General features: G+C 40.7%; 1 protein-coding gene and 1 long non-coding RNA gene across 2 annotated transcripts; both read right to left on the reverse strand.

The window, feature by feature from the left end:
• Window positions 1-1,993: 1,993 nt before the first annotated feature.
• On the reverse strand, window positions 1,994-4,596 carry LOC112573924. Its single transcript, XR_003101302.1, has 4 exons — window positions 4,515-4,596; window positions 3,873-4,303; window positions 3,058-3,107; window positions 1,994-2,135 (listed from the first exon to the last, which is right to left on the reverse strand). It is a non-coding gene; the product is annotated as an uncharacterized LOC112573924 (long non-coding RNA).
• A 7,497-nt stretch (window positions 4,597-12,093) lies between these two features.
• LOC112574553 (mucin-19-like) lies at window positions 12,094-14,486 on the reverse strand. The gene is made up of 3 exons (XM_025255709.1): window positions 14,398-14,486; window positions 12,905-14,023; window positions 12,094-12,276 (listed from the first exon to the last, which is right to left on the reverse strand). The coding sequence occupies exon 2, from the start codon at window positions 14,008-14,010 to the stop codon at window positions 12,943-12,945; it is 1,068 nt and encodes a 355-aa protein (XP_025111494.1). The 5' UTR covers window positions 14,011-14,023; window positions 14,398-14,486; the 3' UTR covers window positions 12,094-12,276; window positions 12,905-12,942.
• Window positions 14,487-18,614: the final 4,128 nt, after the last annotated feature.

An 18,614-nucleotide genomic window follows, 5' to 3' on the forward strand; every position in this document is an offset into this window, starting at 1 on the left:
CTGAAAAGAGAAAAATTATCTGGACCTAATGTTTTGCGTTCTGACTTCTTTAAGATTGACGATAACACCCTCGTGAGGTCGTTCTTGTTCTTGTTCTTGTTCTTGTTCTTGTTCTTGTTCTTGTTCTGCTTCTTCTTCCTTCTTCTTCTTTCTTCTTACTTCTTACTTCTTTCTTTCTTCTTTCTTCTTTCTTCCTTCTTCCTTCTTTCTTCTTTCTTCTTCTTCTTCTTCCTCCTCCTCCTCCTCCTCCTCCTCCCCCCCTTCTTCTTCTTCTTTAATATCTTTAAATATATCTTTTATTTAATATCTTTTAACGTCTTTAATAAAGCAATTGTATGAGTTCCGAAGGTTAGTCTTAGGCAGTAATTTTTACTCTACAGAAAAGGGTAATAAGGATAAAGAAGATAATTTTGGAGGAATTAAGCATTGTCGGCAAACTGTACAGCAGGATTATTCAGTCTGTAATCAAAATGAATTTATCCCAGAAGCTCGGGTAGGTTACAAATCGACTGATGACATCTGTTGCCTTCAATCAATGATTTAGAAATGCTTGCAAAATCAGGATGTAATTTTTTCCAGTATTCACATTCAAACTATTATTTATTCTTATAAAATGTAGTATCCATGGTAATATTTTAAAACACTAAAAATTATATATCAACGTGTTGTAATGCCTCCATCTAGATGGCAGACAATTGCGCCACCGGCGTGAAGGAAGGTTGAGTAAAGGTCCTTTGTTCTTCTGTGTTTCCCAGTCTAAACTTTGGTCAGACCTGCTATTACTTAGTGCCGACAGTTTGACATTTGGATGGTGGCTGTCAAATATGGCGCTGTGCACTACTAACCCTACATTTCTGTTGTTTCACCCAGACTTAATTATAGACTATACATAAACCGGGTATTATTACCCAAACACAGACAAGTCTTGTGATTGTAACCGTTTACCCCCTAAGGGAATCATTCGTTTTAATCAAACCAGTATTAACCCTGAATGTAAGCAGTATGGTAACCGAGCAGTAAAAGACCTGTAGCACCTTCTCCTGACATGTTTTGTGATGACCCTTGACCTACCTGGCTAGAGAGTGGCAGCTCTCCATCACATTCCGTTTTAACCCGTTTATCGGCATCGGGTTTTGTGTCTACGATTGACGTGTGACTGGGACACCATTGTCAATATTTCTGAATTGGCTTCTGTGCCTTGCCCACTTGTCTTATTTTTCTTGAGTAACTTATATCCACTGCCACGTCTGCCACTTCTTGCCATATGTTACATCTGTGCATCAGCAGTTCCATTTCAGATTCTGATTTGTTTTTGTGTTTTGTTTTTTTGTTTTCGTTTGTTTGTTTGTTTGTTTGTTTGTTTGTTTGTTTGTTTGTTTGTTTGTTTGTTTTGTTTGCAATCGTCCCAACAAATGTTGATGTTGTGTTGTTCCAGCGGGATTTGTTGGCCCTAAAGGCAGGTCTGATGCTGCTGTATGTTTTATGACACTCTGCATTTCCGGGAAATAAATGTTGCAGTGACCGTTGGCATGATGCCGTAACATTATTCGTGGATGAAACGATGTTTCTGTCTGCACCAAGGATTGCAATTTCAGTGTCCACACAAACTTGTTAGACCTTCAGGTCATTTTTAAAACAGAACATCACTGTTTTGTTGAATAATCCGTGCAAAAACCGAGAAGGTAATACAACCATCCTCTTTCATGAGATCTCCATGACCCTGTATACCACATAAGTTTATGCCGTATAGAACGTTAGTGTCTTGGTTTATCATGCTGTGAACACACATGTTTATGTACAGCCAACCAATGTTTCATGTCACGAGCATTGCTTGACCCTGACATAACCCAGATGACCTTTGACAAGTAAATGTTTGTAGTACCATTAGTATTTTTATTAGTAGTAGTAAAAGAATACCACACACACACACGCACGCACGCACGACGACGGTAACAGTCGCACACTAACTAAAACACAAGTCAAACAGGTGGACTACGACAGACCCATGTTTATTGCTTATTGTGCTCTAACAGAACCGGAACAGACACGTAAACACGAGTGTGTAGTTCGTTGTGGCTGTTAGAGTACGTTCAGTGCATCATGGGATACCGTCACGCTCTTCTGTGTTGTGTCAGCTGAAAAAGGTCAGTGGAATGAAGGCAAAGTTTATCTTCTGTCATTATTTTTATTTCAGAGATGACAGAATTACAAAGCACCGCTAACACGTGTTGTGTGGCTGAGTGGTAAGATATATCTAGGGCAGACCTGGGCAAACGCCGGCCCGCGGGCCGGATCCGGCCCGCCTCCTGTCTCTGACCGGCCCGCCCGCTGGCCCGCCCGCCAGTATATATACTATATATACAGTATTGGGTAAAACTGAGTTAACTACATTAGTCCGGCCCTCTAGAAACATCCCAATTTCTCATGCGGCCCCTTGGGAAAATTAATTGCCCACCCCTGATCTAGGGGGAGGGCTGAAGTGTACCTATTACGCGCGGTGCGTTTGTAATTGTGCTCAAGCATGTGTGTGAGTGTGTGTGAGTGTTGCGTGTGTGTTAGAGTGTGTTTCAGAGTGTGTGTGTGTGTGAAAGAGTGTGAGTGTTGTGAGAGAGTGTGTGTGTGAATGAGAGTGTCTGGGAGTGTGTGTGAGAGTGTGTATGTTAGAGTGTCAGTGTGTATGTGTGTGTGGGTGTATGTGAGAGAGAGAGACTGTGTGAGAGTGTGTATGTAAATACCTTACGTTTCATTTTTTCACTCTGTACCGAGCTGTTTTGGGTTATATTGTAAATGTTGCGTATCCTGGAAGTGACTATCAAGAAGTTTGCTATCCCCAGTTGTAACATTTGCTCTCTAATGTTTGTGTTTACGACGCGTGTCATGAGGTTGACACGAAAACATTTAATGTGTCCCCTCAACCTGTTAACCCGTCATCTCAGTCGTGATTCCTTCAAACTTGAAACGAAAGATCCAACCAGACAACAACAATACTGCAAACTAATTAATGAAATAAAAGTAAAAAAGTGTCATTTACAAAATAGTTGCTAAAATTAAACTCACCTCGCTAGCGGAAGTTGCGTTCGTCACTGAGGTTAAGTATTAGCAAGCACCTGCACACACGTTGATATCAGTAATTAGTTGCAATTATGACCTCAGACCAAGGAAGAAAAACTAATCAAGAATACTAGTATTTCTCAAACGGGTAATAAAATGCACATTCCTAGAAGAGTATTATTTCGAAAGGAAATAGAATGTGATACTTAGCAGCGCCATACTTAGAATTATGCTGATATTACTTATTATAATGCTTATTACACTTATGACTAATACTTAAGATAGCAACACTTAAGAAAATAATACTTACAATTGTGGTGCTTATTAGTAATACTCGAAATAGTGATAGTTAAAAGATTAATAGAATTGTAATACTTGAAATAATAATAGTTTTGTCTCTTTGTTAAACTAGTCACGTCTGCGTGTGTGTCTCACCAAAAATCTCCATTTTGTTGACGACCAAAACCCATTCCAATAACTTCATTTACTTTGTCTGCCAGGGCTTGATCAACGGTCGGTATACAGTGTACTACTGTTACTTCAGTCTCCACACAATAATCACAACTGATCATTCTACTAGTTTTATTTTTTATTTATTTATTTATTATTTTTAGTATGTGCAGTCTACCCTCATGTTTTCAAAGTCACTTTAAAATTTTAAGCTTTTTTCACTGTTCATTTGTGGATCGATGTCTTGCTTTCTCACTCGCGTGGAAGAGACAATAGATGCTCTTGGCAACCTCACTAAAATCTCCAGCAATCTGACTTTTATCATTTTAATAATGTTATTTAGATTATAAGGCTAGTATTTCACTGCCTACCTTGTATGGCTGAGAGCATGCTACTGGCGCTGTTTACGATACCACCCAGGAAGTTGGTTACTCTTGGGAGCAGTCCCGAGACGAGTTGGTTGGCGCAGCTGAGCACTGACTTCAGAATACTTAGAACGAGACCAACGATCTGCTCAACGAGGTCAAGTACCTCAGTCAACGCTGGAACCAACAAGCCGCCCAACTCACTCACAAGACCTCTGAGTGTATCAAGCGCAGTTTGAATGGTAGCTTGGAGAGTTTGTAGGACTGTACTGACGACGGTTTCAATGAGTGGGAGCGGCACACTGTTGGTGACGCTGGCGTTGACGTTGGCGTTGGCACTGACACCCAGCAGGGCCCGCTCTTCCGGAGCATGAGCAGACAAGCTTGCTCCAGCCAGAATCACAACGAGCAGCAGAGTCCTCATGGCTTAGCGAGATCTGAAATCACAGCAGTCACACAGCAGTCACACAACAGTCACAGCAGTCACATAATAGTCACACAGCAGTCACACCACAATCACAGCAGTCACACAACAAGTCACACAGCAGTCACACAACAGTCACACAACAGTCATGTAACATGTGCATTAACTGTCAATTAAAGAAAACTTGCACGTGGTAGCAATTCATTGTTTACTAGGCTACTTACCGAGATGCACGTGATTTCACGAGAAGGGTAGCTGAAGCTGGACAGTCTCCACTAGCTGGTACCCTGGGTGAGAAAACTGCCGGACTTTTATAGGCGAACGTGTCACGTGATTTGTGAAAGGAGAAGCCAGGTCAACGTGCAGACTGTTTTGAGAAATAACAATGGAGCCGATGCTCTGATAGGTGTACTTGTGTTTGAAGACATAACAGGAGCTCGAGTAAGAACAAGGTTTGTATTTACAGACATACATGGACACACCATTACACAAATAAAGTTCTCAGAAAGTAACACCAGTCCGGCAGCGATGCACACGATTATCTGGAAACAGAAACCGAATTGTTTTACACGGGAATAATAACTCTAATCATCTCATCAATATGTTCTGTTTGTTCCCACAGACTACTCCCCTGAAACTCGTCTGGCGAGGTGAGAAAGAGTAGGTTGTCTTTTTTTGACTTGGCGGTTGTATACAGTACTTCCCGTGTACAGACTAGTAACTAAAACAGATTGTACATGCTCTGTCAATATCAAGCAGAACGTCCAAAGATTTAAAGAAAGTTCCGCAGACAAGGAGTTTATTTGTGTTTGGAAATAAGAATAATCTGACAAGTTTTGTGTAACACTGTATTGTGTGAGACTGTATTGTGTAAGTGTAACGGATGTCTGTGTGCAGCTGATAACATTCATCAGACTTTCGTCGTTACAACAGCCACGCCAACATTTCAAACAATCAGTAACACAGTAAATCACAATAAAATATAATTTTTAAAAATGTGTAAAACAAACTGTATATATATATACACAGGCAGTAGGTTACACAATGGTCAGATAATTGTAACCTACTACTTAACTTTCTGGTTCCTCAGTGAATCTCTTCTTTCACTTTTTCGATTTGTACTTAAAATTCCACAGGAACGGACAGTTCACTGCAATATCTACACTCTACAGGTCACTGGGCTCACGGTACGAAGTTATACTCCCAACACACTTGGTCCACACAAGTAATACAATACAGTGGAACCTCGGTTAGCGAACGCCTCGGATAGCGAATATTTCGGTTAACGAACAAAAATTTCGTCAAAAGTTTGTCTCGGATAGCGAACAAAATTTCGGATAACGAACAGCCACGTGAACAACACGTGACCGACCAGCATGTAATCATTCGCGCTCGAGACGCAGTTACGATCGGTCGTTCCTTATCTATGCGTTCTTCTTATTTAGTGATTGTTGTGCTTTATTTTAATAAGATAATCCTCAATCGTGGCTCCAAAGAAGATTAAGAGCAATTAATAGTAGTGAGGTAATGACAAGGACGCGGCCAACAAATGAATTGAAAAAGGAAATGATTTCAAAGTATGAAGGTGGCATGCGTCTGTCGTAATGTGATGTCGTCTTACCGAAGAGTTTTACAAAAAAGGCAGAAGGAACAGACACTGGACAAGTTTTTTCCTTTAACCTCAAAGCTACAGAAAAGGGAAGTCACCCCCGATTTTACAATGTCACGTGTGCTCATGGAGGGGGAATCAGTAATTCCACCCCTTCCTCCCCACACCTCCATCCACCCACGCCGTCAAAACGGCAAGTTTTCTGATGTTTGCTTTCGTTAATGTTTTTATGTTTATTTAACTCCATTTATATTGCATTCTAACTGTTCTCATTAAAACAAATACCTATATATATATAGCCTGTAACTTTCAAATATTAGCGAGTCAACAGGGGCTGGGAACCAATTTAATCTATTTCCTTTATTTCTTATGGAAAAAATTGTTTCGGATAACGAACATTTCGGATAACGAACAGCTTTCAAGAACGGATTAAGTTCGTTAACCGAGGTTACACTGTATACTGTAACACTGCTATGTCTACACAAGTAATACAATATACTGTAACACTGCTATGTCTACACAAGTAATACAGTATACTGTAACACTGCTATGTCTACACAAGTAATACAGTATACTGTAACACTGCTATGTCTACACAAGTAATACAGTATACTGTAACACTGCTATGTCTACACAAGTAATACAATATACTGTAACACTGCTATGTCTACACAAGTAATACAATATACTGTAACACTGCTATTTCTACACAAGTAATACAATATACTGTAACACTGCTATGTCTACACAAGTAATACAATATACTGTAACACTGCTATGTCTACACAAGTAATACAGTATACTGTAACACTGCTATGTCTACACAAGTAATACAGTATACTGTAACACTGCTATGTCTACACAAGTAATACAATATACTGTAACACTGCTATGTCTACACAAGTAATACAGTATACTGTAACACTGCTATGTCTACACAAGTAATACAGTATACTGTAACACTGCTATTTCTACACAAGTAATACAGTATACTGTAACACTGCTATGTCTAAACAAGTAATACAATATACTGTAACAACCTATTTCTACACAAGTAATACAGTATACTGTAACACTGCTATGTCTACACAAGTAATACAATATACTGTAACACTGCTATGTCTACACAAGTAATACAGTATACTGTAACACTGCTATGTCTACACAAGTAATACAATATACTGTAACAACTTATTTCTACACAAGTAATACAATATACTGTAACACTGCTATTTCTACACAAGTAATACAATATACTGTAACACTGCTATGTCTACACAAGTAATACAATACACTGTAACTGCTATTTCTACACAAGTAATACAATATACTGTAACACTGCTATGTCTACACAAGTAATACAATATACTGTAACAGCTTATTCTACACAAGTAATACAATACACTGTAACTGCTATTTCTACACAAGTAATACAATATACTGTAACAGCTTATTTCTACACAAGTAATACAGTATACTGTAACACTACTAATTCTACACAAATAATACAATATACTGTAACACTGCTATTTCTACACAAGTACGACAGCATTCTTCATTAAAATGAGCAAAGTAGAAAATATGTTTTCTACAGTAAGACTGACTGCTCTGTGTAAGATTGAATTACTGTGTTACACTGTCTATACTGTTGTCAAATTTATTATTATTTGCTAAATAATGTCATTAGTTAACTCATGGTAATGCAGCTGAGAATGTCTCATACTGTATTGTGTAATACCACTGCATTATGTAAGACTGGCTATACTGTGTGAGACTGATCAGAGCATTACACTAGTAAGATTAAGGTTGACAAGATGTGTACATATATACGCTTATTGCACAAGAAACAAATGTAGATGTGGGAGGAAATTTATCCGGATGATACACAAAACAGTGATAGGAAAAGCTCCGTACATTCTAAACTGACACACGCAATATTTTTCTGTTGAAAAGAGAAGAAAATTACAGATTTTTCTCTCTTCCTCTCTCTCTCTATCACACACGCGCCCGTACACACACACTCTCTGTCTTGTTTTTAGGAAAGTGTGAACACTCAGCTGTCGCTCCTATCTCTCTCTCTATGTTTCGTTCTCAGCCTCTGTCAACAAGCTCCTCCATCTTTTGGTGTGATGTTGCTGATAATCTCACCTGACCATCACCACGCTAGTCTTATTGACAAGATACGTGTAAGACAAACGCAAGACAAATAAGGTCCTGATATTTTATCATACAGAAATAACTCTGGTGGCAACCACCTGTACCTAAAATTAAATACTTATCTCTATGTAACACCTGTCCACAAAGATTTATTTACCTCTCTAAAAAGCGAGGATGCAAGGATCGTCCAAGAATTAGTGAGACTGCTCTGTAAGTACCTTCTGCTTCTTACCCGACTTACAGACTATGCTATTCTAATTCTTCTTCCAGAACCTTTGCTTGCTAACTTGTTCCCTGGAAGAACACTGTACTATACTAACCTGTAAACTGGAAATAGATATTTTGTGCGTGCGTGCGTGCGTCCGTCCGTCCGTCCGTGCATGACTTTTAAACTAGGACAGAATTGACAGAGACACAATCCGTGTGATTTGCAGATAAACATTATTATTCCTGTCTACCAAAATTCGGTTTCTTTTTCCTGATAGCCTGCAACTTAACCGGATGACGGATCTGTATTTTGCAGTCCGTGTGCACAGTGTGAAAACAAAAACATTGTTCTTACTCAAATGTTTGTTGTGTCTTCATACACAAGTACCTAGCAGCGAGAACTAATATTGTGATTTCAAGGATTCATGTTCATCAGAACATCGGCTCCATTATTATTTCTCAAAACAGTCTGCACGTTGACCTGGCTTCTCCTTTCACAAATCACGTGACACGTTCGCCTATAAAAGTCGGCAGTTTTCTCACCCTGGGTACCAGCTTCAGTCACAGCTCCCAGAACATTACTTCTAATATCTTGTAAACGATAAGTAGTTTTCTAAATTAGAAATTGTGTCAAATGTCAACACCAAGGATACAGTAATTGCTACCTGATAAAAACACTTCTTTATTTCTACCATTAGCACCTATACAGGTGTGTTTACATATAAATAGATAAGCACTCATGAAAGACACACATGTATACACAGGGTCACACACTCACACATCTATACACAGACACAGACATAGACTTCTAAAATCATGAAAGGCATGAAAGTATCTACAAGCGGATTTACATGCAAAAGCAACTATTTAAGCACAAATTATTTTCCCAGTTTATTATCTATCTTTCAGATGTACCTTTTAATTACACAGTTTCCTTCTGTTAAGGTTGATGGGATATGTTTGAATTTCGCCTCATTTTATAACTATACATTGTAAGTATCCTGGTCATGCTACTGAATGCTGTCACAAAAGATGAATGTGGTGATTTCATAGTTTGGCAGCCACGATGACAGCTGCTGATGGTGGTGCTGGCAGGAGGAGGCTTGTCCACAAGAACAGACCCTACACCAATGTATCGCCATGTCGCTAGCTAGCCTCTTAATCTCCTTAACGAACTCCGTTGGACACTCTTCTGTCGTCTTCCTAAATCTTCTGATAGTAGAAAGGCTGATGGCTTATCATTATAAGTCTTTTGATACTAGAAAGGCTGAATGTAATGGAAATGTGAGGTACTTTGCTCTGTATGTGTGTGTGTGTTTCTAATCACTGATCTCAGCGTGTGTGCCGCTGTATGCAGTCGGTAACCACCGAGAGCAACTTCCTTTCTGTAAGTTTAATGACTTTAGTGAGTTCACGTTTTTCATTCATTTAAGTTCATGCTTTGTAAGTAGTTCACCAGCTCCGTAGTATGGTAAACAAAACTGAAAGGATGCTGTAGGACAAACAATTAAGAAATAATATCTTCTTCTTCTTCGTCGTTCACTCAAATGGACACGCCTGCCTCCTGCACAAATGATGCTGTGCGCCGCAGGTCCTCCAGGCTGCCGTGTAGCTTCCTCAATACTGGCGTCTCATCAGTCCAAATGCGGTGCCTGAGTTCTTCGTGCATGGGACATTCTTGCAGTAGATGTGCTGTTGTCTGACTGCCTGTCTGGCACGGGCACTGGTCTGTCTGGCCGATTCGGAGCTTGGTGTAAAGGTGGTGATTGAGACGGTTGTGGCCTGTCCTCAGCCTGAAAATAATGACCTGCTCAGCTCTTGTAAGCAGGTAGTATGGGTCGTTTCGGTTGAAACGTGGGTGCTGCTGCAGCCACTTGTTGTGCTGTTTGGCCTTGATGATGGATTTGACTTCGCTGTAGGTGGTGGACCTGTCTTGCTGCTCTTTTTTGGATCCTTCCTTGGCAAGAGTGTCTGCGGCTTCGTTGCCAAAAACCCCACAGTGGGAGGGAATCCACTGTAAGACGACTGTGCAGTCTCCGCATAAGGAGGAGAGAGCAGTGGACAGGTCGTTCAGTTTCTTGTCTCTGGCAGTCTGTAAGGCCTGCAGGACAGACAGTGCGTCCGTAAAGAAGACGACGTTGTTGGAGGTGTCTGGACTGTTTTTAACGTGGGTGGCACCGGTCTGAATGGCAACTGCTTCAGCCTTGAAGTTGGTGGAGTAGAGGCCGGTTGCGAGAGAAAGACGGTCTTCTCTTCCTCCTGGGTACCTGATGTAAATTCCGGCGCCACCATTACCTGGCACGGGAGGTACCCTGATCACTAAGAAATAATATAAATAATGTTCACTCAAGGAGGGTGTACAAGGAAGAGCATTTTTAAAACATTTCCCATGCAATGGCAAGTATGTAGCATAATAAACATTCCATACGATAAACACCAAACCTATAACAAACTAACCACACAACATATAAAACTTAAAAAGAATACAACAAACCACACCTTCTCCCAAACCATAACAAACAGCAACGAAAGATGCAAGTGGTGAATTTATAAAGAACTCGGTCAGTTTATTTTTATTTGACATTATCCTCTTTTTGCATAGATGTCACAATCCTGAGGTCACAATGTGCTTAATTAACATATGTAATTAACTTATATTCTCACCTGTCCCTTCGGCTAAGACTCGACAACGTATCAATGTCCTGTCCTGATGTTCGTATTGTTGACCTCTGTTTATGATGGTTTGTATCTCGAGATCAGAAAGTGGTATTCACCCAGATTTGGGGAAATATTATCTGAGCTCTACCCAATCATTAGATAAACAATTTGCACCCCACTAGTCCCCTAACATAGCCTAAGCAGCTCGAGAGCATGTATACAAGTCAGGTCTTACTTCTTCCTCGCTAGTAATAATAACGGTTATTTATAAAGTGCTTTACCCAACTATCTAAGCGGCTCAATGTACTTTACAGATTCCAGTATATAAAACTAGATGCTGACATCTAAAGCGCATCATATGCGGATGCATTGATGAACATAATAGCAATATCACATAAAATGCACTAAGACACGAAACCTGGGGACTGTTCGACGAATAACCAGAACTGTTGTTCAGCAAGACCTAATGTACATGCGTGTACATACTTATATATAGTTATTTTCGTAGTGTATACTTTGTGTGTGTGTATCCTGGATTAATCGTCAACAGCACGTGCTTCCAGCACCTGATAGAAAGTAGCATGAGCGGGGCTCACTTCTTCCCTTGAGGCCGCTAGGTAAGGTGCTGAAATGTCAAACCTCCCAAGTCCTCCGTAGTCCCATGGAACTGCCATGTTCACTGTATTGGCAAACAATTTTGAACTTAGCATGTTCACCAACGTTCCAGTTGCTAGAATGTTGGCCCCAAAGCCATTTGTTTACTGTGACCTTCCCACACAACTTTGTCAAACTTTGTCAAACATTCTACGATATTAGCCCTGTTATGGCGCCATGACAAATGAATGTTTTGGTGCGATTTCGCTCTCCCTCCTGTGTTCTGCTGTGAGCACAAGACTGACACACAATGTGCCCCCAAATATGTACATGAAAGTGTATATGAATAGAAACTTGGCAGTGTTTGTGTAGGTATGTGTATGTAAGTCTGCTTTGGTCTCCCAACTCTCTCTTCCCCTGAGTTTTTGCAGCAAACTAAGTCCCTCAGCTCAGTCTGCTCACAAATCGGTTGACAAGGCAGTGGCGGTGCACAGTACTCCCCCTCACCCTCTCCACCATACACACACTCAACGCACACAGACACACTGCGTACATAATAAAGGAACTGAATACCATGCTTAGTCTGCAGTGATATATTTCACGCAATTCTCCCATTGTTGTAATGGGAACATCAACATTTCATGTTTAATTTTTATGTGAATGTGACTTGATAGCTTGAGACACCAGAGGGACATCAGGATGTGACGTCATCGTCTAGCTTGTCTCGACTTCTGCTTCAGTCCCCTGCGTCAAGGAATGATCTGGAACACAACAAAAGAGCATCTCATGAGTCCCCATTGTCAAGATGAAAGAAGATAAACAAGCAGTACCATAGCTGTCTGTCCCATCCCAGCCTCCTTTATACTCGTCTTCCATCTACATTGAAAAGAAAAAAGTTTTAAAGTTTACCTTCGCCAGTCGCCAGAATTATCTGCTGCTACTTTGTCTGGTCTACAGAACTACCTGCAGCTAGTGTTGTCTATCTACTCCGGCAGTTTGTCGGGACATGAGATGGTCGAGCGTGACATCTACCTGGTGTCAAGCCCCTCACTCAGCCTCTGTCGTGTCTTCTCGTCGTCTACCATCGGCCATGTTTATGCACAGAGCACGATGAAGACGAGCTTTTGGACATCCGTCCATTTCTTTGTCCTGTTCTTCGCAGTAGCTTTTTGATTTGGGGGAAAGGGGTTTGAAATTTTTTTAAGGGAATGTATACAATTTGCCTGGGTAAATTGCCTTTATTTTGCTGAGTTTGTTGGCATGATACATTATTGTTGTTAAGTTCCTTACATACACAAACCATGTTGAGTGAATCAGTGACAGAAATTTATTAAAGTTTTAGTTCTCTGCTTTTAAAAAGAAATGAGTAAGGTAACCTGTTTTGCATACCTGTCCAGGTCCTGCAGCAAGCGGTGCTAGTCCGAGTCCTACACCTGTGGCAAGGACCTGATCAGCGACAGTCCAGTGAGGCTTGTGCCACAGCCCAGTTTCAGGAGGCCACTCGACGACAGCAGCATTTGCACTATGAACACTACAAGATCGACCACGATGACTAAGCCGTTTGCCAGTAGTTTAATGAAGATGTCCGATACCATGGACACCGCCTGCAGGCCTACTATGATAGCCGCTTGGAACTGGAGCATGGCGGACTGCACGATGGGCCTGACCAGGCTGTCCACGTCAACTGGCGTGCCGTCAGTCAGGCAGTCCGTGCCGCCGGTGCCGGTCGTACCCACAATGTCAGGAAGGACACCAGTGAGAACCCCAGCAACGGGACCAATTTCCAGACCATCAGTGCCTCCAAGATTGGTACCCAAAATACTAGTGCCGGTGCCGATCGTACCCGCAATGTCAGGAAGGACATCAGTGAGAACCTCATCAACGGGGCCAATATTCAGACCATCGGTGCCTCCAAGATTCGTACCCAAAATACTAGTGCCTAAAACATCAGGTGTCAGACCACCACCCTGACCATCTATGATTCCAAGATTACCTTCAAGATTCGTACTTAGAACACCAGAGACTCCAACATCAGCTACAATTTTAGTATCTAGAATGTTAGTGCCTGGAACAGTGGCCAACAGATCAACACCAGAACCACTTTCACCACCAATAACCGGCAGACCAACATTCACACCATTTTCACACCCTGCGCCTGCAGTGATACCATCAGCCAGGCTGCCAGCCGTGTCAACTAGAGTGTCTACGACACCTGAGGTTCCTGTGTCAAGAAGACTGCCTGGGCTGCTAGCCGTGTCACCCAGAGTGTTTACGACAACTGAGGTTCCTGTGTCAAGAAGACTGCCTGGGCTGCTAGCCGTGTCACCCAGAGTGTTTACGACAACTGAGGTTCCTGTGTCAAGAAGACCGCCTGTGCCACTTAAGGAAGTTCCACTGCTAGTAGGACTAAGAAAACTTCCCAGTAAGCTTCTCTTCGGATGAGCAGCCGACACAGTTGAGGAGGTGAGCAGCAGGAACAGTAGCAATACCTTCATGGTTACTCGAGGCCTGAAATGAGAAGGACACAGAACCAGCGATAAATGTCGTGAAATTACAGAGCGATGTAGACCATACAGCGACGATAGACATAAGTTGAGAAATAATTGAAAACTCTTGATCAAGTGGGATCTTTCGGGCTGAATTATCATATACTTATAGTTGCTCCCCTGACATTGTTGCCCATCTTTTACTATTTTTCTGGGTATGTGCATGGTAGCCATAAAATCACTTCTTCCTTTTCTTGTTCATTTTCTTTCTTCTGAGCATAAACCCAGACTTGTAATAATGAAATAATTAAATCACAATGTAAAGCTTAAACAGAACTACTAGTTTAAACATCATTTTCAATGATGGATAAATTTGAAATAAAATTTAATATTTACCGTTCTGGATTGCAAGAGAAAACCCGCCAATTCTAGGCTTGTGGTAGAACATCGGATTGGGGCAAACGTTCATGCCTTTATAGGAATTTATTTGGTCTAAAGAACTACAGGTGAGCTGTGGCTGGCTACATTCAAAGTTATTTCTGCATGAGAAAATATCCAAATTTTTATTTGTCTTGCGTTTGTCTTGCACGTATCTCGTCGATGAAAACTAGCGTGGTGGTGTCAGGAGAGATTATCAGCCACATCATCCCCAGAGAGACAGGAGCTTGTTGACAAACGCTGAGAACGAAGTGATAGAGAGATAGGAGTGAACAATAACACGACACCTGAGAGTGTTCACACTTTTCTAAAAACAAGACCGTGAAAGAGAGACGACACAACTTGCCCTTCACTTTCATGATCTTCATAAGTAAAAACAAAATCGGTTTCAGCTTTTTCAGCTCAGTATATCAATACTGGTTTGTTTTTATAACGAAAGTCTCAACTTTTCCAAGTCCGATGAGTAGATTTATATTTCCCTCTAAGCTTATGTTTATTTGGTAATTAAAGAATTTATCCAGTGCAAATGGTAAAAACCGTGTTGTCTGTAACATTTCCCTTCACATGATCTTATTGACATGCATGGCTTCCATGTCTCACACATTCCCTGTATTAATAAAATTCTGACATTATCTTTTGCCTACATATATATCCTGCAGATATTCCAACATCAGCTTTTTTTTTAACAGACAACTTAGTGTTTAGTCGAAATTTTCATGCAGTAGTACCTCGAGAATCAATATTATTATTTCGAGGATTCACACTCATCAGAGAAGCGGCTCCGTTATTATTTCTCATAACTGTCTGAACGCTGACGCCGCTTCTTCTGTCGCAGATCACGTGACAAGCCTGCTTATAAAAGTCCGCCCCTTTGGTCACCTAGTCTAAGACTTTAAGGTGGGTGGTCAACTACATGATGAGTCATATCTCTAGCAACTTCTCTATCTCACTCCATTCACTCCTACTAAAAACTTGTTTTTATAATAATCTTGTTTTCCTGCCTGTTTCATGTCTGTGACTGTTCAAACTATTCAGGTCCTTCTCGCTCCTGTTGACAAGCTACAATTATAAAGTGCTCAAAATAAACACTTCTCTCTCGCATTGTCTTAAAAAAGCTGAGTATTTGTCACAATTTTTCCATGAGATACTAGTTCAGGGCGCATTGAGCTCCTGTCAAGCAGAAAATAGGCTTTATTGTTATTATTGTTGCTGTTGTTCTTGAGATGTTACAAATTTTGGGGCCACATGAGTGTCTGTATGCTATCAATCCCTACACCAATGTCTGTGTTTACCTGTATGTAGTTTTCTTATGTGTCTACACAGGTGTCTACCTGTTTGTATTTTTTCTGTCTCTCTTTGCCTCCCTATGTGTGTTTTCTTTGTCTGAGTCTCTTAATCTTCTTGTGTGTATGCGTGTTCTTCTATGTCTTCTATATTTGTTTACTGTATGTTTTCCTGTGCGCCTGATTAGTGTGTCTTCTAGATATGTTCGTGTTTGCCTGTATTTGTCTTTCCTTCACTACCAACTGCCAATCAGTTGGTCTGGTTGTCTGCCTGTCTGTTTAACTGAAGCTATCCGGACCAAGCTTCTTGGCTCGTGTTGCATGAAGTCGTCACATGCTTCTGAATCAGAATTCATATGCGACAGTCATCGCCAAAATCTGTCTTCTGACATCCGTATTGGCTCCTTCGCGGCCACCCTAGAGGGAAGTGTCCTGGGTGTGGCACCTGCTCTCCTCAACCGCATTATCAGTCAGGTCCTCAGCTGCAGTATAGTCTCCGCCTCCATCGACATCAGCACCATTGTGCAGTCCACAAATAAGTAGACTCATATATAACTTACGGTTCTCATCCCCGTATATGACACTCACCCAGATATAGTGAAGGTGGGATTTTGTGTCCTGCTTTTTTTTCTTTTCTTTTTTTCCTTTTTGTCGATGCTTGTTTTGTAAGTACAACTGATGAACTTGTCGATTAGAACATCCTGAAGAATCTCTGTCGTGTCGGCAGGCTAACACAATGTCGCTGTCGCTGTCGCTGATTAATCTTCATTATCAAAATCACTGCCAAAGTCCGTCGGCGGTACCTCTTCCTCGCTCTCAAAAGTCCATCAAGGGGTCTCTACCTCTGAACACACTAACATATTTCGGTAATCCACAGTTGATTTTAAGGAATGATACGAGAGAGGACGTGCTAAGACCGATAGAAGGTGCTATGATTATCACACGTGAAGATTCTTTTGACGTCAGGTTCACATCCTTTAAAGCAGGGGTGAGCAATTAATTTTCCCAAGGGGCCGGATGAGAAACTGGGATGGTTCTAGAGGGCCGGACTAATATAGTTAACTCAGTTTTACCCAATACTGTATATATAGTATATATACTGGTGGGCGGGCCAGCGGGCGGGCCGGTCAGAGACAGTAGGCGGGCCGGATCCGGCCCGCGGGCCGGCGTTTGCCCAGGTCTGCTTTAAAGCATGTTTATGAACGTGTAATCGAATATAGAACTCGTGCACTCGTTCTGACTCGTTCATGCAATCTTCTCTGCTTTGCGTATCTTGTGTTGATTAAAAACTTCATGTACCATTTGCAACTGACACAGCTGACGGAATGGGACTTCTAGCAGGAGGTTACCATACAGTATTGTGTTAGTATGAGGATCAGACAAAATTTACACTAATGATGAGCAGACGACGCAAGAGCAGTATGAAGGGGTAAAAAAATTACGCACGCGCATAGACAACATCCGGAAGGGGAGACAGCTCTAAAATAAACCACGTGATCACCGCGAAGGTCGTTTCGGAGAACAACGAGAAAAGGTAATAGTCAATAGATAAAATGGCAAATACTATAATATTTACTTTGTACTCTTCAAACATTTTTGATTCTCGGTAGTAAATTTTAATGACATGTCGACAGCATTCTATGAACGATTCATCAAAAGCCCTCGGTTAACTCTCAAACGTGCTCATAATGATATTTGGCTTGTTGCCGGTTGACTTCATTGTGAAAATGGTCATATACTTGATTTTGCATTATACTCTGTAAGAGAGTCCCTTAGTCTCTTTATGTAAACCGGAGATTTTTTAAATCCTTTCTATATCTTAAATACAGTTTATCAAAATTCTCAGGGCTTCTGACGTATATATCTATATAGATATAAATTTTGGTTTTCCATAGTGAATGTGAAATACAAGAAGCTGTGCGGCATATGCGAACAATAGTGAGTCGCATGTGTGTATGGATCATCAGGCTCAGTAGTGTCAAAATGGAAATAGAATAGAAGAGACGAACCGTCAGACTGACAATGAATTGAAATAGGGTATAATAAATATTGCACGCAGGAGAAGACATAAAAGGTGGATACAATAAACTTTTATATTCACACATGTATACATAACTATAACAATAAAGAACATCTTCAGTGGAGATCTTTCCAGCATGGAAGACATTACCCCAGAAAGTCAAACCCAAAATTAATTTTTAGTTGTTCATTGAATGTTACTTATATGTCTCTAGTCATTTACCATTCTATTATAGTAAAACTGTAATGATTAGACTGGTCCTTTATGCACAAAGTATTAAGGACACTTGGATTTGGGACTGATATCTGTAACTGGATAAAAACATTCTACCAAAACATTAAGTCAGCGGTTATGGTTAATGGAAGACTATCAGATTGGTTCGAAATAAAACGTGGATGTAGGCAAGGGGATCCAATATCACCGTACCTATTCATACTTTGTGCTGAAGTCCTAGCAGTAATGATAAGGAAAAATGCTAGCATAAGGGGTATTAGAATAAATGAAAAAGAACACAAAATATTACAGTTTGCTGATGACACACAAATCTTTATGGAAGGCGACGAATTATCTTTTAATAACGCTTTGGTTACATTAAATAAATTCACTAGAATGTCAGGACTGCAGATAAATTTCGGAAAAACAGAAGCTATCTGGTTAGGAAATAGAAAAAATTCACCCATAAAATATTCCCCACACCTGAAGTTTCAATGGAACCCATCAGAATTTAAAATATTAGGGATATGGCTAAGCACTAAGTTAGAAACATGTTACACTCTAAACTTTAAGGAAAAATATGTTGAAACGAGGAATTTAATGAAATCTTGGCTTAAACGAGTTATTACACCAATGGGAAGAGTGGCTGTGCTAAAATC

The sequence above is a fragment of the Pomacea canaliculata genome, linkage group LG10 (genome assembly GCF_003073045.1).
Source record: "Pomacea canaliculata isolate SZHN2017 linkage group LG10, ASM307304v1, whole genome shotgun sequence".
Taxonomy (NCBI): domain Eukaryota; kingdom Metazoa; phylum Mollusca; class Gastropoda; order Architaenioglossa; family Ampullariidae; genus Pomacea; species Pomacea canaliculata.

Excerpts from the sequence above, each read along its gene's own strand:
- LOC112574553 (XM_025255709.1), bottom strand. The coding sequence starts at position 14,010 with ATGAAGGTATTGCTACTGTTCCTGCTGCTCACCTCCTCAACTGTGTCG.